Here is a 27,799-nt window from a genome sequence, read left to right as displayed (position 1 = left end):
TCCAGGTCTCTGAGGGAGTGGGATATCCGCCTACTGTTTCAATGGACTTGGGTTTGTAAGCCTTGGCGTCCCGATGCAGCCCTGACACTAGTATACACTGTGATTCAGGCTCCTTAACCTACGTGCATCCGTGAAAAGGAGGAAGCATAACCTCCAGATTGCAGTAAGGAGAAAACAATACAATGACCATGGAATTTCTTTGAAAAGCCAAAAGGCCAAGCATAAATGTAGATCTTCTTTCCTGAAAATTACTTAACCTTTTATCTTTAACTTCAAGCTTGGGAGAAAGCTTTTCTATTTCCTGCTGTGCCTAATTGGAAAAAAAAAATACAAGCCTCTCACTTTGCCTTTTCTCCTACTAATAGCAAGTGACCTTTCATCACTAGCTTCCAGCTCATAAAGTTGAAAGAGGAAATCCGTACTCCACCCCAACTCAGGGCTGTCGGGTGGAAAGAACAGGCACGTTGCTGTCACTCTTCTGGTCTCCAAGGGGACACTGAGCTGGACCAAATACAAAGATAACAACAATAACATAAGCTGTTAGGCTCCTGCAGAGAACTGGCTTGGACTTAAAATTGGATGACAGCGGGGGTAGCTGGCTGCTACCAACGAGGATCTATGAGCACAATCACAAGCATTGAGATTGAAGTGACCCAGGTTTTGCCCCAAGCCTAACAAAGGACAGGGAAAGGGTCTTCCCACCTCAGGGACTTGTCGCCAAGAAGTTTCCTCTGCCTGAGAGTCCTTTCCTCTTTGCCTTGCGGGGCTTCTCAGGGCTGTCTTTCTCCGTGCTTGCGCCCAGTGTAAAATCTCAGAGCGCCCTGCAGGCTCTGCCATAAGCATCCATCCCTGGAATACCAACTAATTATTCTCACTGCCTGAGTAGTGTCAACTGTTCTCTCCCCATCCTTCAATAACCAACCTGAGGACAGGGGACAATACAGTCTGAAAAAAACTCCAAAACAGATTTTCTCAGACTGCACATCTTTTGTAGGTAGGCACATTTATGCAAATACATACAAGGTTCTTAATTTACCATTGCTCAGGAAGGACACACAGCAAATAAAGGGAAACCATGAAATGAAAGGGGTTAAGGAGCTAACAGATCCACTATAGCAACCTGGTAGGAAGGAACCATGCCCCATATCCTGAACGAGGGATCCTTTTGGACAGCTAGTTCGCAAGGTCCCAACTGCGATGCCTAGACATTTTGAATAGATAAGGAAGGGCAAAGCTATCGCTTTTCAGGCTTGAAGGCAGGAGTCACCAATGGTCAGCGCACATCAGAGAAGTTTCCTTCTGGACCAGTGTCACGGGACAGAACAGAACATTCTCAAGGTATCAGGACAGTTCCTGGGTGCACAGGTAAATACGACCCAGTTTTGCTATATTCTCTTTATTTTCTTCTGTTCTAAAAAAGTAAAAAAAAAAAAAAAACTACAGCTAATTTAGCATTCATTCAGATGAGCATAAGTAAGTCAGGAAGAGATAATTTTCAAAAAATATCATGAAGAACCAGAGCGAGGGAAAGCAGGTAAAGTTCTTAATCTTGCCCACGCCAGGCTTCATGAGAGGATGGTTTGCAGGTGAAACTCAGCCCCCTCCCACCAGGCTTCTTGTTTTCTCTTGCACTTATTAACACAATTTGGTGCAATTTTTTTTACAAAATGAGGTTTTATTTTAATTTTAATTTTTACACTGTGACTATTCTATGGAACTATGATTAAATTCCACCTCCCTCCCTAAGTGGCTTCAATTTATGACTTTCTGGGAGCTACATCTAACCTATTCATTTCTGTGTTAAGTACAAAGAAAAGAATAAGGATGCTGAGTAATGAAGATCATGTCTTTTTCTGGGGCTTTTAAAGCTATAGGATTTCATTTCTTTCCTGCAAAAGCTTGTACGCAATGAGTTACATTGCAAATAAAAATGAATTAAGTGAAACTGAGAGATCAGAGAATACCAAGGCACCAATTTTCCTGTAGAGGGTCTTTAATGGATGATGCTTTGGGACTATCAATTTGGAATGAAAAAAAATTAAATAAAACTCCATTTCATACTCATTTTTCAGACCTCATCCTTTTCTTTGTTTTCATATAACTACTATTGCTCAATGCTTTATTTTATATAAGATCTATATTATTTTACTATGGCCTGCAAATTTGCAAATAAACTAACTCTTTAAAGCAGATGGAAAAGAAACCATTTAAATGCTGTTTGTTTAGTGATTTCAAAATGACAACAGGCAGGACATTTTCTCCTACACATCACCAGCCATGCAACTCCCCCTTCATATTACCATTGCTGCTGCCATTGGCAGAGATTCTTAAACACATCAGATAATAAAAACGCAAAGAAGTTTTTGTAGTTTTTTTTTTTTCAATTTCACATTCAAAGCCCAATTCAAGCTCTGAAACCGCCTCACCCCTGAGATGTTTGAAATTCTATGATTTTCTTTTTCCTTTGGGAAAGTAAGAACAAGTCGTGATCAAAGAAGAAACTGCCCTTTCTTTCTTTCTCCATTTAGTAGAAGCTCAATGTACAAACCTGGGTTGACTGCATGCTAGGGAACAGTCTGTTTTTCTCTCCGATGTGGTGAGCACCTAACAGAGTTCTCTAAATGTAGAAAAATGTTGGGTGTAAATTGAGCAAAAGAACAGGTGAATGAAAGAGAAATATTGTCAATAGTCACTGCATTAAAATGCATATTTTTCATCCCATTATGTTGGTGCAGTTTGAAGCCATTGTCAATCAGGCTTTACAAAATAGGCCTAAGGTCTCCTCACAGAGACCTGGATCTAGGCACAGAGAGAATAAGGAGAAAAGCAAGCTTCCTTCCCGGAGGGACACTTAGAAGCTTCCCCACCAGAAGAAAGGAGGGTGAGGCAGAGACAGGTGCTCCCAGCAGCAGAGCACTACCAGCGTCTTAGGCTGGGCAATGACCTGACTCCTCCAACCACCCCCAAACTCCTTGGTGCGATCCCTCTCTTAAGGAGATAAGTGCAGGACATACTCCGAGGGAAATCTTGATGGTGAACAAGCCTCGAGTTGAACCTTGTTTGTCTCCAGAGCTTGCCTTTGTTGCTTACTTTTTTTTCCTCTCGTTGACTATGATTTCCAGGGGTCCCAGTGTTAAGAAGTGGGGGAATGGTTGTCCATTTCAGACTGGCCCAGCTCCAGGCCTCTCCCTGCTGAGGCCCTAACCAGCTGCTTGACCCCTGTATGGATGTGACTGGGGGGTCAGTCAGGGACCCCGGGGAGCATCCTTCCTGGGTATACCGTGGGCTAAGGAACTTCTCCAGGGAGTGGTGACCGAGGGGCAAGGTAGACGCTGCTCCACAAGCTAAGTGCCAGCCCAGACTTCCTCTAGAATCAAACTTTGCAAACAAGAATAACCTTGAAAAAGACCCTTTAGACGCAGATCAATGCTCAGCAACGCTGCCAAACACTTAACTCCCCTCCTTTGACATTTCACAGATAATCTGCTAACCCAGGAGAAGGGGCCTCCTTTTACACCCCACCCCAAATCTCTGCTCTGTGCTCCAGTGCAGTGGGGGCTGGTCGGGTGAGCTGCTGGGCATACACGTACCCTCTTACCTTGGTCAACCCTGGTCACCTTCCCAGAGAACTTACCTATGCCCTGGGGTTATTTTGGTGATGCTGTGGTGCCCAAGGAATTCCCTCCAGTTCTGGAGGTTTGGGGAGGGGGAGAACCTGCCTGAAAGCAAAAGTATCTGGACGCACCCCGCCACCCCCCTCTCCCAACTCCAGAATGGCAGTGGGGCTGAACTAGCCATTAATGGCCATCATCCATTTTTAATCAGAAAGATCACAAGAAAGATGGTAAGCGTATCCCAGTAGCAAGTCAATTTAAATAACATTCCTGGGGAAATCCAATCACTTAAAACTGAGACATGTATGTGAGCGAGAGCCCCCGCGCGTCTGGCTGGGAACAGCGCGACGGCTGAATTAATCAAGATCAGGGGGCTCCCAGGCTGAGCGCGGGGCGTTAACCCTTCCACTCCCGGGGGGTGACAAGGTGCAGGGGCAGCAGTGCAGCTGGCCGCGACCAAGATGCCCCCAGCGGCCCCTCGCAGGCAGTCTCTGCCATTCGGGTAGGCTCTGGACGCCTTGCGCCTAGCCCCTGCGACTGGGCGCGCAAGGTTAAGGTCAGAAGCTCCAGAGGCTTCACGGGCCGCTCGCAGTAGCCGCCTCCCGCAGCCTTGGCGTGCCTCGGGCTCCTCCTCCCTCCCAAGCGTGGCCAAGTGAGGGCTGCTCTGGCCGCGGGTAGCTGAGGCGCGGGAGGCGGCACGCGCGCGCGCGCGCGCGGGACCCGAGCGGAGCGCCTGGGAAGGGCGGACGGACAGACGGACTCCCCCCGCCCCCCGCCCCGAACCTCCTGTCCGCGTGTTAGCAGAGGTCTGAGCGGGCCATGTGGGGACCCGGGGTCACAACCGAGGGCCTATCGGTGGCGCCGGCACCGCCGCCGCTGCTGCCGCTGCTGCTGCTACTGGCACTGGCGCTGGTGGCGCCCTCGCGGGGCGGCGGGGGCTGCGCGGAGCTGGCGTGCGGCGAGCGGGAGCGCTGCTGCGACGCGGCCAACGCCACGGCGGTGCGCTGCTGCAAGCTGCCGCTGCACGCCTTCCTGGACAACGTGGGCTGGTTCGTCCGCAAGCTCTCGGGACTGCTCATCCTGCTCGTGCTCTTCGCCATCGGCTACTTTCTGCAGCGCATCATCTGCCCTAACCCACGCAGGTACCCGCGCGGTCAGGCGCGAGCCGGGCAAGGGCGGCCCGGGCCTCCGGGGGGCGCAGGGGCGCCGGGGGGCGCAGGGCCGCCCGACGACGACGACGACTCGCCGGCTCTCCTGCGGAACGAGGCAGCCGCCGGCTCGCAGGACTCGCTGCTGGACAGTGGCGGCGGCGGCGGCCGGAGTCGGGCAGGCGGCGGACGCTCGGCGCCCTCCTGCGCCTCGGAGCACGAGCTCCGCGTGGTCTCGCCAGTCTTCCTGCAGCTGCCCAGCTACGAGGAGGTCAAGTATCTGCCCACCTACGAGGAGTCCATGCGGCTGCAGCAGCTCAGCCCTGGGGAGGTCGTGCTGCCGGTGTCGGTGCTCGGCCGCCCGCGAGGCAGTGGTGCCGGGGAGCCCGACGGCGGCGAGGGCCGCTTCCCGCTCATTTGAGCGCCCGGGGCCGCTTAGGGACCGCGCGGACGGTGAGGGGCTAGGGGCTGCGGGTGCACGCCATTGGCGGGGTGTCCGCAGCCCCCACCAACTGCCTCAGACCCCGCCTGGCACCCTGGCCTAGGCGCCCGTCGCCCCGCGGCTGGGTTAGGGTCGCTCTCCCCCGGGAGCTTCTGTGTCCCCACGTTTCATTCGGTTCAGGCAATTGCTGAGAGCACGCACGGCGGGGGCAGCGCGGCGAGGGAGCCCCGAGCGCCACTTGGAAGGAGGTCCCCGCCCTCTGCCTTCCCTCGTATTGTATTCACTTGCAAGTGCCTTCTTCCCGAAGCAGGAACACGTGAGCCCTTTGGTGCGTCGGGAGAAGGGCGGTTTTCTTTAGGGCCGAGAGAAAAGGCGCGCGGTGCCGCTCCTTTCCCTCCTCTGGCCTGGACGGATCGCGGTGTCCCGGGATGGGCGAGGGGCGAGGAGCCCACGACGGCGGCGGCCGGTGACCGCGGCGCGCGGAGCTGCGAGAGCGCCTGTCTTGCGGAGGACGTGCAGTTAGCTGCGGCACCTATCCAGGGCACATCAACCAGGGAAATCCGTGACCGTACAATTAATTGGACTTTGGGTTTTTCAGTAACCGAGAAGGTATTGATATTTATTTGTCTGGTTTTTCAGTTTTCACCATGAATTGAACGCAGCAGGAAGGTATTTCAGCAACTTAATGGCATCACCATCATCGTCATCACTTTTTTTTTTTTAGAGCATTGATGTTCAGGAAATGGCCCACACCCTGTCACTGTTTGATAAAATATTGGACATTATTTCATTCAAGAAAGTGGCACGGTCAAACGAGGAGATGTGACATGAAAGACATGAAGGATATCTTATTTTCACTATTTGAGAAGAATATATTTTATTTTTAGTACCGTGGCATAATATATAACTTTTATAATAACTGTGTACATTATGCAGTCTTAATGGAGTCAGTCATCACATAGTTAAGTGTAGGAATAATTGGTACATGTATGCCATACCATGAAGCATGATGTCGTACACTTTCTCCTCCATTTGTCATTTGGAATATGTTCCACGTCATAATATAAAGCCCAAGGACCTGTGGCTTGTACCTTTCCTTTAAAGCCATAATTGTGCAGTGATGTGATGCAGAACGATTCGGTCAACCTATCTTAAGGGACAAAAACAAGTGTTTATCAATCCTGCCATTCCAGTGAACTGTCCTTCAAGCAAAAGGTAACAACATTTCATTGCATTGTGTATAATGTACATATGCCTGTTGTCTATGTACAGTGCACACTGTATGCCATGGCGTTATTACAGTCTATGATGAACATGAATAGAGTAAGAAACATTTCTCTGCTTGGGGAAGGGTGACTATTACATCAAGCAAGATTACACGTGGATCTAGAACGTTGTTCTTAGGACTGAAGAAGTCTGACAGTCCTAAGACATCCTAAGATATCTGACTTGTATAAAAAGAAAATTATTTGATTAATTTTAAAGGTGGGTTGAAAAAGTCTGTTAATTCTGAGAAATCTTGAAATGTCTGAGTTGTAATAAAAGAGAATCTTTTACTTTCGATTTCTAAAAGCTAATGAACTTGTCGTTAAAGAAAAATCATTTGAAATGTATTAAAACAGAAAACATTAAAATATTTCTCTGCGTAAATTTTATCAGATGTGTGATCATATGGTAGTGTATTAAAATATGGGATACGTATCTTTACCATTTAAAAACAGTTTAAGGCTATGCATTGACAAAAACATCAGCAGTTGAGACTACATGCATTGAGAATGGTACAAAATTTAATTAAATCAGTTCTATTGATGTTATTATTAATGTTATTCAAATACTCTAGCACTATGTTACATGTGATTAGCAATACTATCCACCATTCAAACACACTAGAGAGTTGCAGGATTCTTTTTTTTTTTTTTTTTTTTTTTTTTTGACAGGCAGAGTGGACAGTGAGAGAGAGACAGAGAAAGGTCGAAAGGTCATCCTTTGCCATTGCTTCACCCTCCAATGGCTGCTGCAGCCAGCGTGCTGCAGCCGGTGCACCACGCTGATCCAAAGGCAGGAGCCAGGTGCTTCTCCTGGTCTCCCATGGTGCAGCACCCAAGTACTTGGGCCATCCTCCACTGCACTCCTGGGCCACAGCAGAGAGCTGACCTGGAAGAGGGGCAACTGGGACAGAATCCGGCACCCCAACCAGGACTAGAACCTGGTGTGCCGGCACCGCTAGGTGGAGGATTAGCCTAGTGAGCCACGGCGCCGGCCCGCAGGATTCTTTTAAATAGTTTATTCCTTGAGGGTGTGCTGCTTTAGTCATTTCTTACATCATCTGTTTCTGAAACATCAACCTAAATATTCAAATATCAGTATATAAAGCATAGCCTGTGTGCTGTTATTGACATCTTAAAGAAAGGTACAACAAAATCCCATAAGAAAGACACTTGCAATAATGGATAAAGTATGTTTCCTTTGTAGCAACTGTGGAACCATTCTCTCCCTAAAATCCAGACTACCCATACCCTGGAAATTGTACTTTATATCAGTCATGCAATGAGTTCTTACTGAATTTTAAGATTACAACACATTTTCACTTGTATTTTTCCTGCCCAACCTGCAGGCTTTTATTGACATCACTCAGTTCAATAGAAATGGGTTTGACTCCACTATAGTTATTTTTTTTTTTTTTTTTGCAATTCATTGATTTCCCAAGCACTATTTTGTTCAGGAATAATATTTTTTAGAAAAAAATTCTTTAAAACAACATGATTAGTGATAAATGAGCTTATATCCCAAAAACACACATAGCACTGGCCGTCCTAACAGGCACAGAACTTGTGTGTTCACAGTGCTGGAATATGTGGATAGAAGCATTTTTAAAGCAATAAGGGAAGCATCTTGAGTGTTTAGTTTTACAGACTACCTGGAAGTTACGACATAGACACAAACTACTATATATAATTGTATGTGTTTGGTAATACAGAAAATAGTATCACCTATAAAGAATTTATAATAAATTTTGAGAATTTACAAATTATAATAATATCCTATATGTAGTTGGAGATCAGTCTCCAACTATGTATGATTTTAATTTATGGCATAGAATATGAATGCAATTGATATGAAATATTAATTTAGTTTTATGTATCTTGTGCAAATCCAGCTGAGTGCCATGTTCTCGAATACTGAGCCTCTGCTTCTGGTTTTCAGTCACCAAAAAGATTCAGGGTGGATGTGGATGTTTGGTGCAGCAGTTAAGACACAGGGTAGCACACGCTTGCTTCATATCAGAATGTCTGGGCTTGATTTCCTCACTGTGCTGCTGAGTCCAGCTTCCTGCTGATATGAACCCTGGCAGGCAGCAGGGATGGCTTATGTGATTAGATTCTAGCTACCCATGAATGTGGGAGACCTGCATTGAGCTCCCAGCTCCTGGCTTCAGCCTGGCTCAGGGCTGCCCATTGTGGGCATTTGGGGAGTGAACCAGTGGTTGGGAGAGCTCACTCTCTCTCCTCTACTTCCCCCCCCCCCAACAGATAAAAACTTTTTATTTATTTATTTATTTAGACAGGTAGAGTGGACAGTGAGAGAGAGAGACAGAGAGAAAGGTCTTCCTTTGCCATTGGTTCACCCTCCAATGGCCGCCGCGCGCAGCGGGCGCACTGCGGCCAGCGCATCGCGCTGATCCGAAGGCAGGAGCCAGGTGCTTCTCCTGGTCTCCCATGGGGTGCAGGGCCCAAGCACTTGGGCCATCCTCCACTGCACTCCCGGGCCACAACAGAGAGCTGGCCTGGAAGAGGGGCAACCGGGACAGAATCCGGCGCCCCAACTGGGACTAGAACCCGGTGTGCCGGCGCCGCAAGATGGAGGATTAGCCTAGTGAGCCGCGGCGCCGGCCCTAAAAACTTTTTTAAAATTCAAATACTGAAACATTTTAAGCACATTTTTATTTTTACTGACTTCTCATGAATGGGAAAATAATAGTCTTGAATATGGCAATCCATCTGGAATGTGAGAAAATCTGATTTTCTAAATTTAGGTACGAGATGTGTGTGTGTGTGTGTGTGTGTGTGTGTGTGTAATCATCAGCTGCTTAAAAGCAATTCATTAGGAGAATTCAACATCGTTAACAAAGGAAAAATGTTTTCTTGAGAAGGAGCTGTAAGAGGCCATTAATTGCCACATTCTGCAAATGTGAGTGTGCTTCAACCATGGAAAATAGCCTTGGCAGTTATGCCAAAGGGCATGAGGTGTACCATATTCATTATGAGGGGAACGAGATTCAGTTGTAAAGGGCAAAGGGAATATTAAGGAAATGGCCTCCCTTAACAGCTTAAACGGCAATAGGCTACATACTTTAATGTTATACTTTATGTATACAGTTTCTCTCAAGTGGAATTAATAAAGGAAACAGTGCAGAACTGAAACTGATGTTCTAAGCATGAGTATGTTCAGATTTATAGAATATTCTGCTTTTACTTTTGCAAACATTTCATAATTGCAATTAATATGGATATCCAGGTTGAGAGAAAATAATACGTGTTGAAGTTTTTTAATTTTTAATTTTTTATTTGTTTGAGAAGTGGAAAGATAGAGCTGCCATCCACGAGTTCACTCTCCAGAAGCTCACAGTGTCCGAGCCTGGTCTGGGCTGGAGCTGGAGCCAAGAACTCAGTCCAGGTCTCCCACGTGGATGGCAGGAAGCCAAGTATTTGAACTATTGCCGCTGCCTTCCAGGGTCGGTACTGGTGGGACACTGGAGTCCGGAGCTGAGCTGAGAATCAAACTTAAACACCATAGACGGCAGCTTTATCTGCTACACCACAGTGCCAGCCCAACATTTTGTTTTGATTGAAAATTTGTACAATCAAACTATAATAGAACATAAGAGCTCTATGTATCTTAGTTTTTTTGCCTAATACTGATTTTCTTATTTTTCTCATTTTGTATTATGGGTGTTTTAAGCAACTGTTGTAATTTCTCTGATAAATCTGAATCTGTACCAAATGTTTCCTATGGCTAATGTAGATGTTCCCTGTGGTCAAGTTTTTAGAATTTTCATAAACATTGAAAAAATCGTCCCTAAGAATCTGCCTGATCTTCTACAGGATATACCTCAGAGTTTTTAAAGTCTCTTGGTTCCTGTCAGATATTCTACTAATTCACATTTCTACTTTGAGGTTGTGGTGAAGTTCTTGGCACCTGTCAAGTCATCTGCTTGGTTTCTCTTTTCTCTAGGAGTTGCATCTGTTGACACCTGCCAGGTCTTTTATTTTATTTTTTTTTCACAGAAGTTATGAGAAGTCTCCTGATCTTTGTCAGAGGTCCAGCTGATTCACATCTCTCCCTGGGAGCTGTCCTGAGTTTCTCATTGATCGTCTTGTTTTCCACAGTTTGCTGTGGTGTTCTCATGGGGTTTGTGGTCCCTGTTGTGTTGTCCATGGGTTCTGCCTTTTATTTAGGCACCCTAGCAAATCTCTTGATACTTCTGAGGTTTTTGCCTTTTCCACATTCTACCTGGGAGATTTGGACTTCTTGTGGTTTTCAGTCTCTGGGCTATTACTTGCTTTAGTATTTTTATAAGTTCTTTGATGCCTGTTGGGTTCTTTCTCACTGCATTTTCTGCATTTTCCAACAGTCCCTTTGATAATTCTTTGATTTTCTACCAGTTCTGGTTTGTGTTTGGAATGATCCTATTCTTTTTGTGGACCTTATCACCATTTATTTTTTCCTCCGACTCTTGATGTTTGTTGGAATGCTTTGAAAGCCATAGGTCTCCCATGGGTTCTAGGTTACTTTACTCATCCTCAGTGAGCTCCTTATGCCTGTTAGACTTTCTACTTGTTCTGGATTCTACTTTGGAGTGCCCTTAAGCTCTTGGTGGACATTATCACTATTTTTCCCTCCGATTCTTTTGGTGTTTACTGTAGCTTTCTCATAGCTGTCAGGTCTCCTATGGGTTCTGATTTTATTTTAGGTGTCCTCAGCATTTTCATGAGGCTTCATCAAATACTCAAGAGTATCAAAGCTAGGACAAAAAATAGCACAAGTTAGGGCTCTGTTTGTATTTTTGTGTTGGAATTAGACTGCTAAGATCTCGTGTAGAATGAGCCTCCAAAGCATAGACTTCATGAAGTGGTTTAGAGTTGACCTGAGGAGTCTGCCCTTTTGAGTGATTCTCTAGATGGTAGATTTACAAGTCAGTTAATTTCTTGAAACACATTTTCTTTAGAAAATGAAGAAAGTACCTGTCTCAGAAGGATGTGATGAAGATTAAGGTAATGTGCAGAAAGTATTTAACACAGTTCCTGGGACATCAAAATGTATTTCCAGTGCTAGTAGATGCATATTTATTGACACTGAGTTCTCGATGTTAAATTCAAATATATTTGTAGAAATTCCAAATTATTTCCAGTGAATCTGGGCATTAATGATTTGAATTAAGAAAAATAGAAACACATTTATGAAAAAACAAAAGTAACTAACTTTACAAAAACCTACAAACTGATGACTGATTCAGGTTGAAGTGACACACTGTGGGTGTAAGACTGGGTGGAAAAAATGAAAATGGAGTTGTGTGGGAATGACAGACTAAACAGAACTGGAAGGGTTAACAGGATGGGTAGCATAATGTGGGTGAGCAAGTGTAGTGAGATAAAGGTAAACAGCACCAGAAAGATTGTCCACTGGAGCTGGAGATGGGATATTAGACTTGAGCCTTCTTCATAGCTAGAAACACTCTGGGGAGCTATCACTGTGGTGTAGGAGGTTAAGCCTCCACCTGCAGTGCCGGCATCATATATGGGAGCCTATTGGAGTCCGAGCTTCTCCGTTTCTGATCCAACTGCCTGCTAATGGCCTGGAAAAGCAGTGGAAAGTGCTGATCCGAAGCCAGGAGCCAGGAGCTAGGAGCTTGTTCCGAGTCTCCCACATGGGTGCAGGCGCCCAAGGACTTGGGCCATCTTCTTCTGCTTTCCCAGGCCACAGCAGAGAGCTGGATCAGAAGAGGAGCAGCCGAGACATGAACCAGCGCTTCAGGCCAGGGCTTTAACCCACTGCGGCCCCTATTTTTAGCTTTATAGTTGAAAATAGAAAGGAAGAAGCCTGTTAGTTAAAGGACTTACAATGTTTAATAGTGGAGACCAGACCAGTTGCCTAAGAGAAGCACAAATCTTCCTGGTACAGAAATCTGGGAGAAGCTTCTCCTTTGAGTTCTCATAATAAAAAAAAAAAAAAAAAAAGACACTACAAGGTCAAGAATAACATTTACCACCATCTCTACAGTTAATATGTTCCATAGGACTTCTGAAAATGAGAGGATCTGAACAGGCAAATGGCAGAGCGTTGACACCTGATCCAGAGGAAGCAATTTCTCAAGAGACTTAAATAAGGTAGTACAGGAATTCTAATTCTGAATGCTTCCACCCAATCCCCAAATGGCTTTTAATCTAGAATCATCTATAAGTGGTACAGATGACTGCATAACTTTCAAATTATTCTCCACAAATGTTTCTTTCAATTGAGCTTTTTAGAGGTCACCATTGTTGCATTTTATGATTACAAAAGTGATACTTAAACACATACTGAAGAAAATTCAGTTTTAAAAGTTATCCTTTATTCCATTACAACTGAGATACTCCAAAAATTATATGCATATACATATACATGTATTATCATCTTTTAGTCTTTTTGTTTACATTTTCAATTACTCAAGTAATAACAAATCTTAATTTAAAAGAGGAAAGAAAGCAAGCCTTAAAACAAAATCCCCTCTAATACCTCTATTCTGCCAACTCCAACTTGAAGTTTAATTGCTGAGGAGTGGACAACATTCCACTATCTTTTTATTCCGTAGAGACGTACCCACAGAACATATACGGAGACAGTACTTTGTGCACCTAAGGTTGTCGTTTCTATGCAGTTTTGTTAGGTATAGCTCACGTGAGCATCACCACAAGTTATGGAACTGTTCACTGCAGAACTTTCTCATTCCATCCTTCATAGCCTTGTAGCCATATCCACTCTCTCCCTTCCACCAGGCCTCAGTCTCTGGCCACCACCAATTTGTTCCCCATCTCCATATTTTGCCATTTTCAGAAATGTTATATAAATGGAATCAGCTCTTATGCAACCTTTTGAGGTAGACATTTTTCCCTTAGTGTGATTGTCTAGGATGCACTCAAGTTTTTGTGCATATCTGTAGGGTTTTTTTCAACTACTGAATAGTGGTACATAACATGAATGTACCACTTAGTTTAACCATTGTCTGACTGAAGGATATTTTTGGTTCTTTCAGTTCTTGGCTATTATGAGTTGAGATGCAATGAACTTATGCATACAACTTTTAAGTTTTCATTTCTGTGAAATAAATGCCTAACAGAGCAATTGCTGGATCATATGATAAATGCATGTATAGTTTTGCAAGAAACTTCCATACTCCTTTCTGTAGAGGCGTATCAGTTTATATTCCCACCAGCAATATACAACTGATCCAGTTTCTCTGCCAGCATTTTAGGTTAGCACTAAGTTTTATTTTAATCATTCTGATTGGTATAGGTTTTTTTATATTTTTTTATTTATTTCAAAGTTACAATTATATATATATATATAGAGAGAGAGAGAGAGAGAGCGCTCGTGTGCTTCCATCTGCTGGTTCACTCCCCAAATGGCTACAACGGCTAGGAATGGCCCAGACAGAAGCCAGGAGCCAGAAGGTTCTTCTGGATCTCCTATGTGGGTGCAGAGGCCCAAGCACTCAGGCCATCTGCTACTGCTTTCCCAGGTGAATTAGCAAGGAAATGATCAGAAGTGGAGAAGCTGGGCTCCAAACTGGTGCCCATATGGGATGCCAGCACTGCAGATGGCAGCTTTACCTGCTAACCACAGTTCTGGCATAGTTTTAATTTGCATTTCCCTGATGGCTAAGATATGTAAATTCTTTTCATATATTTGTTTGCCTCTGGTAAAATGACTGCTCCTGTCTCTTGATCATGTTCTTAATGGCTTGCTTGTTTTTCATTATTGAGATTTGAGAGTTCTTGATAGTTTATATATAGATGGTCCCCAAGTTATGATGGTTTGGCCTTTGATGTTTTTACTTTACAATGATATGAAAATGATGAACATTTAGTAGAAATTGTACTTTAAATGTGGAGTTTTGATCCTTTCCCAAGCTAGAATCTTGCAGTAAGATACTCTCTCAAAGTGCTGGGCAACAGCAGTGAGCCTCAGCTCTGTCAGCCATGTGATCAGGAGGGCAAATAACCAGTTCTCTCCAGTGTCGCTAAGCAATGATGCTTGCACATTTAGGTGTGTTAAATGCATTTTGTACTTGGCAATATTTTCCGTTTACAATGGGTTTATCAGACCATCACCCCATTGTAAGTCAAGGAGCATCTGCAGGTACAGGTCATTTGTCAGATACATGGCTTGCATTTCTCCTGTTCTTATTCACTTTTTCAGGGTCAGTTTTTGTTTTTATTAAAGTTGCTTGTGTACATATTTAAATTGGCAAACAGTTGTATTGGACTTGTAAAGACCAGCCATACTTCATCCTTTCTCCTCCATCTCTGCTACACTGGAACCATCACTTTCAGCTCCTTAGGCTGGCTCTTGGTATTTACCACCACATCTCTAAATACCACATTACTTATTTCCTGATTGTTTTGGAATTATCCATTGCCTCTCCATGATGGGAAATGAAGATGTAGCTTTTTATCCTTCCCTGTCCCATATCTGCATCTTCATTTTTACCCCAATTCCTCGAAAATAAATCCACAATCCCATATCCATAATTTACAATCCAAAAAGTTTTTCATAACTGATCCAACCTGAATTCATTTGAAAGCCTTTCTAATCTTCAATCTTATCACTTAATTGCTGTGGGGTAATGTAAATATTAATGTAAATATTCATGTGTTATACTGCAGAAATATAGATTTTTAAAATTTTATTTTCATTTTATTTGAGAGACAGAAAGAAACAGAGGAGACAGAAAGAGATCTCCTTCTTCTGGCTCACCCCTTCAAGTCCCCGTTTAAATGCCAGCAACAGTGAGGGCTGGGCCAGGCTGAAGCCAGGATCTCAATCCACATCACCCAACTGCTGAGCCATTACCTACTGCTTCCCAGAGTGTGCATTAACATGAAGCTGAGATCAGAAGCACACCTGATACTTTTTTTTTTTAAGGTTTATTTATTTACTTGAAAGAGTTGCAGAGAGAAAGAGAGAGGGAGAGACAGAGATCTTCTACCCACTGATTCACTCCCCAAATGGCCACAATGGCAGGAACTGGTCAGGCCTAAGCCAGGAGCCAAGAGTTTCTTCCTAGTCTCCCATGTGGATAACAGGGGCCCAAACACTTGGGCCATCTTCCATCTTCCACTGCTTCTCCCAGGCCATTAGCAGGGAGCTGGGTCTGAAGTGGAGCGGCTGGGACACAAACTGGCACCCATATGGGATGCCAGCGTTGCAAGCTATGGCTTAACCAAGCTATGCCACAAAGCTGACCCCCAGAGCTGGTATTTGAACCCAGGCAATCCAGCATGGGATACAGGCATCCCAGATGGCATCATAGATACTTTGCCATATGCCTGCCACACCTGCAGAAAAGGAGAGAGAGAGACTGAGACAGAGAGACAGAGAGAGAGAGAGAGAGAGATCTTTCATCCACTTAGTTCAATTTGCAAATGTCCTCAGCTGCGGCTGGGGCTGGGCCAGACCAAAACCAAGAGCCCTGAACTCATTCCAGGTCTCCCATATGGGTGGCAGGGACCTAAGTTCTCTGCCACCTCCAGGGATGTGCATTAGTAGGAAGCTAGATTGGAAATGAAGAAGGGACTCAAACCTGACACTCTGTGGTGGGATGCAGGTGTCCCAAACAGCAACTTAACCACTGAGCCAAATGCCTGCTCTGTATATGCACCATATTTTTTTTTTTTTTTTTTTTTTTGACAGGCAGAGTGGACAGTGAGAGAGAGAGACAGAGAGAAAGGTCTTCCTTTGCCGTTGGTTCACCCTCCAATGGCCGCCGCTGCAGCCGGCGCACCGCGCTGATCCGATGGCAGGAGCCAGGATCCAGGTGCTTTTCCTGGTCTCCCATGGGGTGCAGGGCCCAAGCACCTGGGCCATCCTCCACTGCACTCCCTGGCCACAGCAGAGAGCTGGCCTGGAAGAGGGGCAACCAGGACAGAATCCGGCGCCCCGACCGGGACTAGAACCCGGTGTGCCGGCGCCGCAAGGTGGAGGATTAGCCTATTGAGCCACGGCGCCGGCTCAATGCACCATATTTCTTAAAGGGATTTAAATTCTTTTTTTTTTTAAAGGTTTATTGATTTATTTGAAATTCAGAGTTACACACAGAGAGAAAATGAGGCAGAGAGAGAGAGAGAGAGAGAGAGAGAGAGAGAGATCCTCCATCTGCTGGCTCACTCCTCAATTGCCCACAATGGCCGGAGTTGCACTGATCCAAAGCTAGGAGCCAGGAGCTTCCTCCGAGTCTTTCCATGTGGGTACAGGGACCCAAGGACTTGGGCCATCTTCCACTGCTTTCCCAGGCCATAGCAGAGAGCTGAATTGGAAGTGGAGCAGCCAGGACTTGAACTGGTGCCCGCTACGCCACAGCACCAGCCCCAGGATTTAAATTCTAAAACAGATTTGACTCAGAGGTTTCATACTTGGGCTTGTGGATGTGAATAGTTATGATGTGCTTGTCTAAATATTCAGTGTTTACATCTTTATGACTATGTAAATGATTTCTATTCATAGGCAAGTCATGTTATATATAATAATTACTATTTCTGTCAAAACCATGCAGAATTACGTTAATAGATTAGCACATTTAAAGTTAAGCTAAATAAGGATAACATAGCACATCCAATAGGAGTTTTATTTGATGGTTTTCCTGTTTGTTAGTTGGCAGAAGTTTAAAATGAGCATCATTTCCTTGGGGTATTGCACATTGTGCCTTCTAAGTAGCACTTTCCCGTTACACCCTACTTGAAATGATATCCCCCATCGTCTTCCTGTTATCTTCTTAGGTTTTTTCATCTATTAACAGCTGAAATGTTCTATTTGTAAATATCTCCCTCATTAGACTGCAAGCTTCAGGAGAAGGCAGGATTGCTTCTCTGTTCTGCCCACTACCATAGCTCTTGCTGCCAGTAGTTCCCAGTCCTTACAGGAAATTTGATAGTGAGTATTCAATAATGATTTGGTTTATATAAACAGATTTTGATATTTAAAGTAGAGTATTCATCAAGAATGAGGAAAATGGTTTTAGTTAGGGAAAACAAGTAGCTCAAAGAAGAAATTTGTTGAATTTTAATTACAATTTTTAATTTTTTCAAAGATTTACTTATTTATTTGAGGTTCAGAGTTAAGAGAGAGAGGGCGAGACCGAGAGATCTTCTGTCCCCTGGTTCACTCTCTAGATTGCCACAACAGCCAGCAGTGCGCCAAGCTGGAGCCAGAAGCTTCAGCTGGGTTTCCCACGTGGGTGGCAGGGCCCCAAGAAGTTGGAACTTCCTGCGATGCTTTCCCAGGCCATTCGCAGGGAGCTGGATGGGAAGTGAAGCAGCCAGCACATGAACTGGCACCCATAAGGGATACTGGCGTCACAGGCAGCAGCTTTATCCTCTATGCCACAACAGTGAGCCCAATAATTTTGTATTATTATAATTGTTTTTCAAACAGTTTGACTGAATATTGACTATACTTAGAAGATTAAAAATTTTGTCTTGGGGCCGGCACTGTGGCATAGCAGGTAAAGCCGCCGCCTGCAGTGCCAGCATCCCCTGTGGGTGCCAGTTTGAGTCCTGTCTGCTCCACCTCCAATCCAGCTCTCTGCTGTAGCCTGGAAAAGCAGTGGAAGATGGCCCAATTCCTTGGGCCCCTGCACCCACGTGGGAGACCCAGAGGAAGCTCCTGGCTTCTGGCTTTGGATCGGCACAGCTCCAGCTGTTGCAGCCAGTTGGGAAGTGAACCAGCAGATGGAAGACCTCTCTCTCTCTCTCTCTCTCTCTCTGTCTCTCCTTCTTTCTCTGTGTAACTCTGAATTTCAAGTAAAAAAAAAATAAGTTTTTTAAAAAAATTTTTGTTTCATTGCACATGCTATCTAGTATTTTCTTTTTAAGTCAATGATAAACTCAGTGTAGCCCTGAACCTATAATTCTTTAAAATCTTATTGTTTACACATGTGTACCCACCTTAGAAACACAGAAAATGGGCTGGCGCCGTGGCTCAATGGACTAATCCTCCACCTTGTGGCGCTGGCACACCAGGTTCTAGTCCCGGTCGGGGCGCCGGATTCTGTCCCGGTTGCCCCTCTTCCAGGCCAGCTCTCTGCTGTGGCCTGGGAGTGCAGTGGAGGATGGCCCAAGTGCTTGGGCCCTGCACCCCATGGGAGACCAGGAGGAAGCACCTGGCTCCTGCCTTCGGATCAGCGCGGTGCGCCGGCAGCGGCGGCCATTGGAGGGTGAACCAATGGCAAAGGAAGATCTTTCTCTCTGTCTCTCTCTCTCTCACTGTCCACTCTGCCTATCAAGAAAAAAAAAAAAAAAAGAAACACAGAAAATGATGACAGACTAATATTATGTTAATGATGCTTTTCAAAAGGCAGGAGCAAACAACACTGGAAAATTGGCCAATAAGAATTCTAATTTAATGTCTAGTGCATTGCAAATATTAGTCCCTCCTCTATGAGGTTTCATTCTAGCATCTAATGCTAGACACATGGAGGGTTGTGCTTTGAAAACTCTGGTTTATTAATTTCTTGTAGAAGTAAACTTTTGTTCATGAATTTATGAATTAGTTGAGAACAAGAAAATACACTTTGGTGGGTGGATGTTTTGCTTCTGGAGTGAGTTATTTTAAATTCTCTACTTTGGTGACAATAGTCCCAGAATGAATATATGCTTAGAGTCACTTCATACTCCTCTTACTAGAAAAAGAATGAGTTATAATTATTTCCATTGTATTCTATGTTTTCTCAGTTAAAAATATTAAATATTTCAATAAGAAAATTTTTTCATTGTAGATTATTAAAGGGAATTTTAGACTATCTAGAAATATCCAAATAGTTGAATGGCTCTAAATTGCTTTGAAATGGTCTATTTTGGAATCACTACAGTTGCAACATTATGCACAGTACCTGGTGAGACTATGATCCCCTGGGACACAAATGTCCAGACAATGATATTCCAGTAGCTCATGCCAAGTCACAGGAGCAGAGTATCAGTGAAGCAGGCAGAATAAACACGACTTTGTTAGGGGCTAGCAAAGGGTGTGAGGATCTCATAAATTATATGGTCCAGAGGTCACTTCCCACTGAGCAGCAGATACTGCAGACGGTCAAGATGAGGGCAGGGAGAAGATAATGAGAGAGTAACCTGGATGCAGAGGGGTCGTGCTTTGTTTTCCAGGAATTGTCCATTTTCTGACCTTTTTAGGAAGTCGTGGAAGTGTCATGGTGTCAGGTGTCAGTCTTGGCTCCACACCTGATTCTAGCTTCCTGCTGGTGTATGCTCTGGGAATTGGGTCCCTTGCTACCGACAGGGAAGACCTGACAGGAGTTTTAGGCTTCTGGCTTTGGCCTGACCCAGCCCTGACATTTGGGGAGTGAATCAGTAGATGGGAGATCTCTGTCTGTTTCTCTGGTTTTCAAATAAATAAGTAATTAAAAAAAAAAAAAACAAGTCTCAGGGCCAGCACTGTGGTATAGTGAGTAAAGCCACCACCTGCAGTGCTGGTATCCCATATGGGTGCCAATTCAAGTCCCGTCTGCTCCACCTCTGATCCAGCTCTCTGCCATGGCCTGGGAAAGCAGTGGAAGATGGCCCTGCACCCATGTGGGAGACCCAGAGAAACTCCTGGCTGCTGGGTCCAGATCAGCTCAGCTCTGGCCTTTGCAGCCATTTGGGGCTGGAAGACCTTTCTGTCTCTCCCTTTAGCTGTACCTCTGACTCTCAAATAAATAAAACATATTTTTTTAGAGTCTCTAATTTTATAAACAAATGAATCTGGACTTTGTTCCTGGTTTATCATACAGAGTTTTCAAAAGCCCTTGGAACCGGAGCAACAGGAATGTCTTTGTTATGCTAATGAGACATTTAAGGGTTCTTTAGATAGCTCCAGGATAAGGGCTGGTCATCAGAAAAAGCAGCCACATGATGAGAGGGCTGGAACTGTCAGGCACCTGGTCCCAAGAGTTGGAGATTGAATTCAATCATACGGTCAATGAATTTATCAGTCATACGTTTATAAAAGAACAGCCAGTATGGGACACAGGCTGAGAAGAGCTTCCTGGTTGATGGAAATGTGGACGTGCTGGGAGGATGACACACCAGATTCCACTGAGAGGCGCAGAAGCCCTAACTCATCTCATAGCCTGCCCACTTCCAAACCTTGCTCAACACATTTCTTAGATGTGATTGTTCCTGCGTTGCATCCTTTATTATATGTTTGTATGTATGTATAAATGTAGGTATGTATAGCATTCCCATTAATTCTGTGTCATTCTAGTGCCCATGAATTCAGACTCAGAAACTGTAAAAGTAAAAGAGCTTCATTTAGAAGCCTTAGGAATTACAATGTGGGAGCCATAAGTTCAGATATTCCTGAATCAGTGTTTTCAGAAGAGCAGGAAAGTGGGAGATTATACGGCCTATTGAATGTTGAGAAGAAACAGGAGCTACAAGAAAAGAATGTATAAACAGAATGGAAATGTCCGGAAACAATTCTTCTTATTATTTTATTTATTTATTTATTTTTTTGACAGGCAGAGTTAGACAGTGAGAGAGACAGAGAGAAAGGTCTTCCTTTTTCTGTTGGTTCACCCCCAAAATGGCCGCTATGGCCAGGGCACTGCGGCCAGCGTTGCGCTTATCCGAAGCCAGGAGCCAGGTGCTTCTCCTGGTCTTCCATGCAGGTGTAGGGCCCAAGCACTTGGGCCATCCTCCACTGCACTCCCAGGCCACAGCAGAGAGCTGGACTGGAAGAGGAGCAACCGGGACAGAGTCTGGTGCCCGAACAGGACTAGAACCCTGGGTGCTGGCACCGCAAGCAGAGGATTAGCCTAGTGAGCTGCAGCGCCGGCCACAAGAGCTTCTTGATACATGTTGAACACAATTTAATGATCGGTTGCTCAGGTGTGGTACAGATGTCTACAGTCAAAGGAGTGCAGGCAGCCAAAATTCACATGCTAGGCAGTTCCCAAGTCCTCCTTCTAATAGCCTCTCATCTCTATTTTAAAAACTCTTTCAATGTTGCTGTTATAATTTTCTTCTTATTTTCATACTAGCAAATTCTCAAACCCAAAAAGAGTTTTATGAATCCCCAGATTTGTAACCATGTTAGACAGAAATACCAGCAGCCTGGAGATCCTACTTGGAGCTAGCATTTGAAATAAGGGCAGTCTTGTTGGGGCACCTTGCCCTTTAACTTGTGGAATTTGATACTAACAGTTATCAGTAGAATTTAGAAACTGTGGTAGACCCAACTCCAGAGGAGATGACCTATTTGGATACATAAGGAAATGCAAAATAAGAAATATACTAAACATACAACCCATTGGCTATTCGCATCTATAAGAGTTAAAATGAGAGTAAATGAGAATGATAGAATGGATGTTAACTTTGAACCAAGCTCAGACATTTAAGTCTGCGCTATGCCCGCTCATTTTGATCCACCCCCCCAAAAAAGGGAAAATCATGCCAGGACAGCAGAAAATACCTTTAAGTCTTCTGGTCACCACTAAGACATTCCAAGTAGGGAGAGGGTTAAAACAAGGCACTATTGAAATCAGTAGGTATAGTATGAAGGAACTGTCTCATTGTGTGGATTGCAACTATCAGCTCCCTAAAGAATCTTTACAAAAATGAACTGTGAGAGTGTTTAGGGAAAGTACCTTTGGTTTCCAGTGCTATAGCAAAGAACATGTCTGTGTGATAGAGGACCCACAACTCCCCATGGAACAATCACAGGTGGCTAATCCAGACACAGCAGGTTATTCCAGAAGGAACAGTCAGCATGGTTGCCTGACTAAAAGATTATGCCACTGTAAAAAGTGTGTTTAGCCTAAAAGGGGACTTACCAGGTCTCCTATAAATGCTGAGTGGAACACCCAGAACAAAGCAGCTGATAGGCCGTGTATGCAAATCATCTGGAAGTGGTCTTATAAAGAGCAGGATATTCACCTACAGAATATGCCTGTTACCCAAGTCATGGTAAATGCTGTGACTAAGGGGACCCCCTCTTCTCTCCATGTAACCTTAATATAGAATTCAACACAGTTTGAGAAGTCTTACTGGACTTGTGGTCTCTGCTTTCTCATGAGAGACTTATAAATATGAAGAATATTAAAGTAATTAACAAGAAAGCAAGGGACAACAGATGGAAGACTCAAAAGACTCATTCTAGCAGGGTAGAAATCTTTGAATGGTTACACAGAGATAGGTTTAATAACATGAACATTGATGGAGTTTAAACAAGGTCTTAATGCAACACTGTAGATGGTTGGGTTGACCAAGGGAATCTCCAGCTCGTTCTTCAATGTTAAAAATACCTTCAAAGTATACTGTATTTACCTCAGTTTAGAAGAATCTTGAAAATCAAAAAGCAAAGATTATGACAAATTCATCCAAGAATTGCCCAAGGCAATAGATTAATCAAGGAAAGGATTGTCAAAGGGCCAGAGTCCTTAGACTCAATCATTCTCGGAGGACCAAAAGCCTTCTACACATGAATGAGTGAAATAGAGTATAGAGAAGTTTCTATGACTTGGTGGTACCAAAATCTCTAGATAAAGTCCTAGTGGGGGCCATAAATAGACTGAGATAATATAGAAACCAGAGTTAATGAATTAAGGTGAAAATTCTGACAAAAAGTGATATATTTAAAGAAGATTAATGTGAAGTGATTGTGATTCTTTACTTGAGTATTTTATGGGAACACACATTGTGCCTGACTGGGAAATATCTCCCCTACCTGGTGTAGTAGAACAGAAGGCATGTAAATCTGCCCTTCAAGCCAGATTCCATGGATTTGCCAAATGGGCATGAATAAGATTACCCAAGCCTACACCACAGAGAATAGTAACTGGAATGCCGGTTTGGGTCAGTTTTGGTAAAATAGCCCATCAGAAGGATTCATTTCCAGCATCAGAAAGTGATTGGCATCAAGGAGCAGATATCTCAGTGTGTTCCACATGACCACCAGCTGAGTTTGTAACACTGGGGAGCTGTAGCAATACAGAGATGGGCTGAATATAGATGTTTCTCTTGCATCTTCTAATGCCAATAAAAACACTAATAAGGTTGGCACCGCGGCTCACTAGGCTAATCCTCCGCCTTGCGGTGCCGGCATACGGGTTCTAGTCCCGGTCGGGGTGCCGGATTCTGTCCCAGTTGCCCCTCTCCCAGGCCAGCTCTCTGCTGTGGCCAGAGAGTGCAGTGGAGGATGGCCCAAGTGCTTGGGCCCTGCACCCCATGGGAGACCAGGAGAAGCACCTGGCTCCTGCCATCGGATCAGCACGATGCGGCCATTGGAGGATGAACCAATGGCAAAGGAAGACCTTTCTCTCTGTCTCTCTCTCTCATTGTCCACTCTGCCTGTCCAAAAAAAAAAAAAAAAAAAAAAACAAACAAACAAAAAACACACACAAAAAAACAAAAACAAACAAACAAACAAAAACAAAAAAAACTAATAAAAACTGTCCTGTCAATGAGACAGAGACTGCAGCTAGATGGCTATGGGACAGAATCCCCAGGAGGAAAGTCTTACACATAGCTGGCAAGTTGGATTGATGCCAGTAGTCCTGGGAGAGTACACATGGTCCCTGATAGGATTAGACACTCTGGACAGGGTTTTGTGTATTCAAGAATAGATGTAAATGCTTAGAATATATAAAAGTACCAGAAGAGGGGATAGGCGTTGTAGCCCTATTGGAGTGCCTGGTTTGAGTCCTGGCTGTTTTGTTTCTGATCCAGGGTGATGCTAATGTGCTTCCTGAGCAGGCAACAGATGATGCATCAAGTACTTGAGTCCCTGCCACCAGTGTGGGAGACAGAGATGGAATTCCCAACTCCTGGCTTTGGCTGACGCTGTCACTTGGGAAGTGAACCAGCACATGAATGATCTCTCTCTCCCTATCTCTCTGTCATTCTGCCTTTCCAGTAAATCTTTAAACAAAAAAGAACCAAAAGAGAAGATATTGCATTGATTTTGAATACCTAGAAATATTTCTTCAAACCAGGGAACACACATTACAGCCCATAATATCCAACAATGGGCAGTGACTTATCCTCCTCGAGTAAGAGTTTGACAGATAACTGGAATATACATTTGAAATATTAGTTGTCTGAAATGGGAGGAGATAACAGGCATGAAGGGCTGTCTTACATGCCTTCCTGAGTGTGTGCAAGGGACAACATGATGTGGCCTGAGGGAGTGTCTGCACTGGGGAGTCCTGTGCTTTTCTCATAGATCTGGGGAAGAGGGCTATGGAGAGTAGCCTATGTTACTGGTATAGCCTGGTACACCTGTGACAGTCTTTCCACGGGGGATGGAAGCTGATATGACTGTACTTTTCTCTCGCTTCCCCACAGTTCTTCAACTTTCCCTTTCCTACCTGATGTCGTGGTTCCAAGACCAAGGCTGCAACTGCATGTGCTAGAAACAGAGATGGCTCCTAAGAAAGAAACTGCAACTCTACTTTTAAACTTTATGTCAGACACCTGATAGGTGACTTGTGACTTCACCCCATGTCTCAGTCCATTTTCTGCAGCAATAACAGACTGTTATAGACTGGGTAATTTATAAAGAAAATAATTTTATTTTTCATATTTCTGGAACCTAGGAGGTCTTGTATCAGGGCACCAGAAGCTGGTGAAGGCTTTCGTGCTGTAGCATCAAAGTGTGTGTGCGTGCCTGTGTGTGTATGTGTGTGTGTGTGAGAGAGAGAGAGAGAGAGAGAGAACACAGAAACCAGAGAATACATGCATGGGAGCTTGATTTTATAATTAACCCATTCCAGTGATAACAGCTTTATTACAAATTCATGAGGGCTTTAAAACAGATTTTAAAGGCCTCACCTCCCAATGGCTTTGCAGTGGCCATTAAATTTTGACATGAGTTTTTAGAGGACATTCAAACCACAACATCCCATCTGGCAAAAACAGTGACTACAGTTATATTACATATAAGTAGAAACAGCCCACTAACTCTGTTTTCATGTAATTCTACCCTATATAGAAGGGACTAAGAGAGTGGTTCTTGCTGGACTAGTACAATTGTTGTGTATAACTTAGACCAGTACAAAGGACAAATTAATGTCACTTCCAAAGTTATAAAAGTTTCCGTATAAATGTAGAGAAGTAGGAATAATAGCTAAGAGTACAAGAAGGAATAAATAGATTATGCAATGAGGGAATTCCAGTGTTCTGTTAATGCTTCAAAGGAAACTCAGAGGAAGAGATGATATTGTCTCTTAGCTCAGTTCTGCCTGAAAAGGAGAAGCAATGTACTGCTAAGCCCACCCCTGACAAGATCAGATAAATGAAGTCTACAAATTTGAGGGATCTCATTCTTAGAGAATAGGATGGTGGCCTGAACTTCGTATTGGAAACTAGATGGAACTCTAGTAATGTTCCAGTATCTTTTAACTCTAATTCTCAGGTTACATCTGTCACAATATGTTATTAATACTGGCATTGTTAGTAAGATTATAATACTGATACTGTCACACATGTTGGAAGATTGTGAATGATGTTGTATCTGTTATACTCAGGTGATGATGGTTTTGCTACAAAAGATATTGTGATTAAAGGCCAGGGATTGACCTGTGATACACAGAGAACAGATCTAGTCTTGGGGGTAAGGAAGGAGGTTTCCTGCCACAGATCTTCCAAAATCCTTGGAATTTCCAGTTAAGGGCATCTGTTGTGCTAATGCAGTAAGTTTTGAGGCAGGAACCTAGAGAGTTTCAAGGTGGAGGCTGGCTGATTAGGAGACTGGAATTTTAGCCTCTGGTCTCTGGGAAGAGGAGAAAAGCTGAGTTCAGTTGCAAACCAACGTTTTAGTCAATTATGCCTATGTAATGAAAGCTTGATTAAAAAAAAAAAAAGAAAAACTCAGGCCAGAAAGGCTGGGAGGAGCTACCTTGTTGGTGAGCACAGTGATATGCTGGGAGGATGACATGACTGCCTTCCATGAGATGAGGGCTGGGAAATACTGTGTCCTCTCTACTTCTCTCTACCCCTCCTTTGTACCAAGTCTTGTCCTATGCATCTCTTCCATGTTTCTGAGTTGCATTCTTTTAATAAAATTGTAACTGTAAGTAAAGTTACTCAGTGAGTTCCATAAATCATTCTAGCAAATGATCAAACTTGAAGGGGTGTCATAGGAACCTCCAAATGTGTAACAAAGTCACATAAAAGCAGGTAGCCTGAGGACTCTGGGGTAGACTTACGACTCCACTGTCAGCTGGCATCTGCAGAACGGGACTTACTGGGGACCTTGTCCTTGAAATTGTCAGCTCTGATGCTAACTCCAAGTAGTGTCAGAAATGAATAGAATTGTATGATATCAAAATTATTGTTAGAATATATATTTCATTATTTGTTGCCATTTTTATTGTGGTAAAATGTACATAACGAAATTTACCTCTTTCATCATTTTTATTTATTTAAAATTATACAAATATATATTTTAATTAACATACAGTAATTATGCATATTTATGGGTAAAATGGGGCATTTCAATTCATGCTTATAATGTGTAATAATCACATCAAGTTAACTGACATTTCTGTCATCTAAGACATGTATTATTTCTTTGTGTTGGGAACATTCCAAATTCTACTTATTTTGAGTATTTGATTAATGGCTGTCATCCATACCTATCTTTCTGTCTCACATTAGAAGTTATTCCTTCTATCCAACTGCACCTCTATATCGACTGATCATCCTCTCTCCATCCCTTTTTCCATCACACTTTCCAGGTTCTGGTAACCATTATTCTTTTATCTATTTCTTCTTCTTTTTTTTTTTTTTTTTTTTTTTTTTTGACAGGCAGAGTGGACAGTGAGAGAGAGAGACAGAGAGAAAGGTCTTCCTTTGCCGTTGGTTCACCCTCCAATGCCCGCTGCGGCCGGCGCACCGCGCTGATCCGATGGCAGGAGCCAGGAGCCAGGTGCTTTTCCTGGTCTCCCATGGGGTGCAGGGCCCAAGCACTTCAGCCATCCTCCACTGCACTCCCTGGCCACAGCAGAGAGCTGGCCAGGAAGAGGGGCAACCGGGACAGAATCCGGCACCCTGACTGGGACTAGAACCCGGTGTGCCGGCGCCGCAAGGCGGAGGATTAGCCTAGTGAGCTACGGCGCCGGCTACTTTTATCTATTTCTTTAAGAGTACCTTCTGTATATAAGTGAGACCATGCACTATTTGTCTTTCTGTGCCTGACTTATAATCACTTACTGCAATGTCCTCTAGTCCCTTTCATGTCATTGTAAATGACAGAATTTTCATTCTTTTTTATAGCTGAGGAATATTCTGTTTATATACCACATTTTCTTTATTCCTTTGTTGATGACACCTAGGTAGATTCCA

At 43.9% G+C, this 27,799-nt stretch overlaps 1 protein-coding gene across 3 annotated transcripts; it reads left to right on the top strand.

Moving 5' to 3' along the window:
• The first annotated feature begins 3,940 nt into the window (after positions 1-3,940).
• Positions 3,941-27,737, top strand: C4H3orf80 (chromosome 4 C3orf80 homolog). Of its 3 annotated transcripts, XR_011388077.1 has the most exons (3): positions 3,941-6,419; positions 12,483-12,589; positions 24,800-27,737. XR_011388077.1 is itself a non-coding variant. In XM_070072596.1 (1 exon), the coding sequence occupies exon 1, from the start codon at positions 4,434-4,436 to the stop codon at positions 5,181-5,183; it is 750 nt and encodes a 249-aa protein (XP_069928697.1). In that variant the 5' UTR covers positions 3,941-4,433; the 3' UTR covers positions 5,184-6,854. The 3 variants fall into 3 exon arrangements, 1 of the variants encoding a protein (XP_069928697.1); XR_011388076.1 differs by lacking the exon at positions 12,483-12,589; XM_070072596.1 differs by lacking the exons at positions 12,483-12,589; positions 24,800-27,737 and having other exon boundaries at positions 3,941-6,854.
• The last annotated feature ends 62 nt before the right edge of the window (positions 27,738-27,799 follow it).

Source organism: Oryctolagus cuniculus, chromosome 4, assembly GCF_964237555.1.
Source record: "Oryctolagus cuniculus chromosome 4, mOryCun1.1, whole genome shotgun sequence".
NCBI classification, from domain to species: domain Eukaryota; kingdom Metazoa; phylum Chordata; class Mammalia; order Lagomorpha; family Leporidae; genus Oryctolagus; species Oryctolagus cuniculus.
This window is presented reverse-complemented; position numbering and strand designations above follow the sequence as displayed.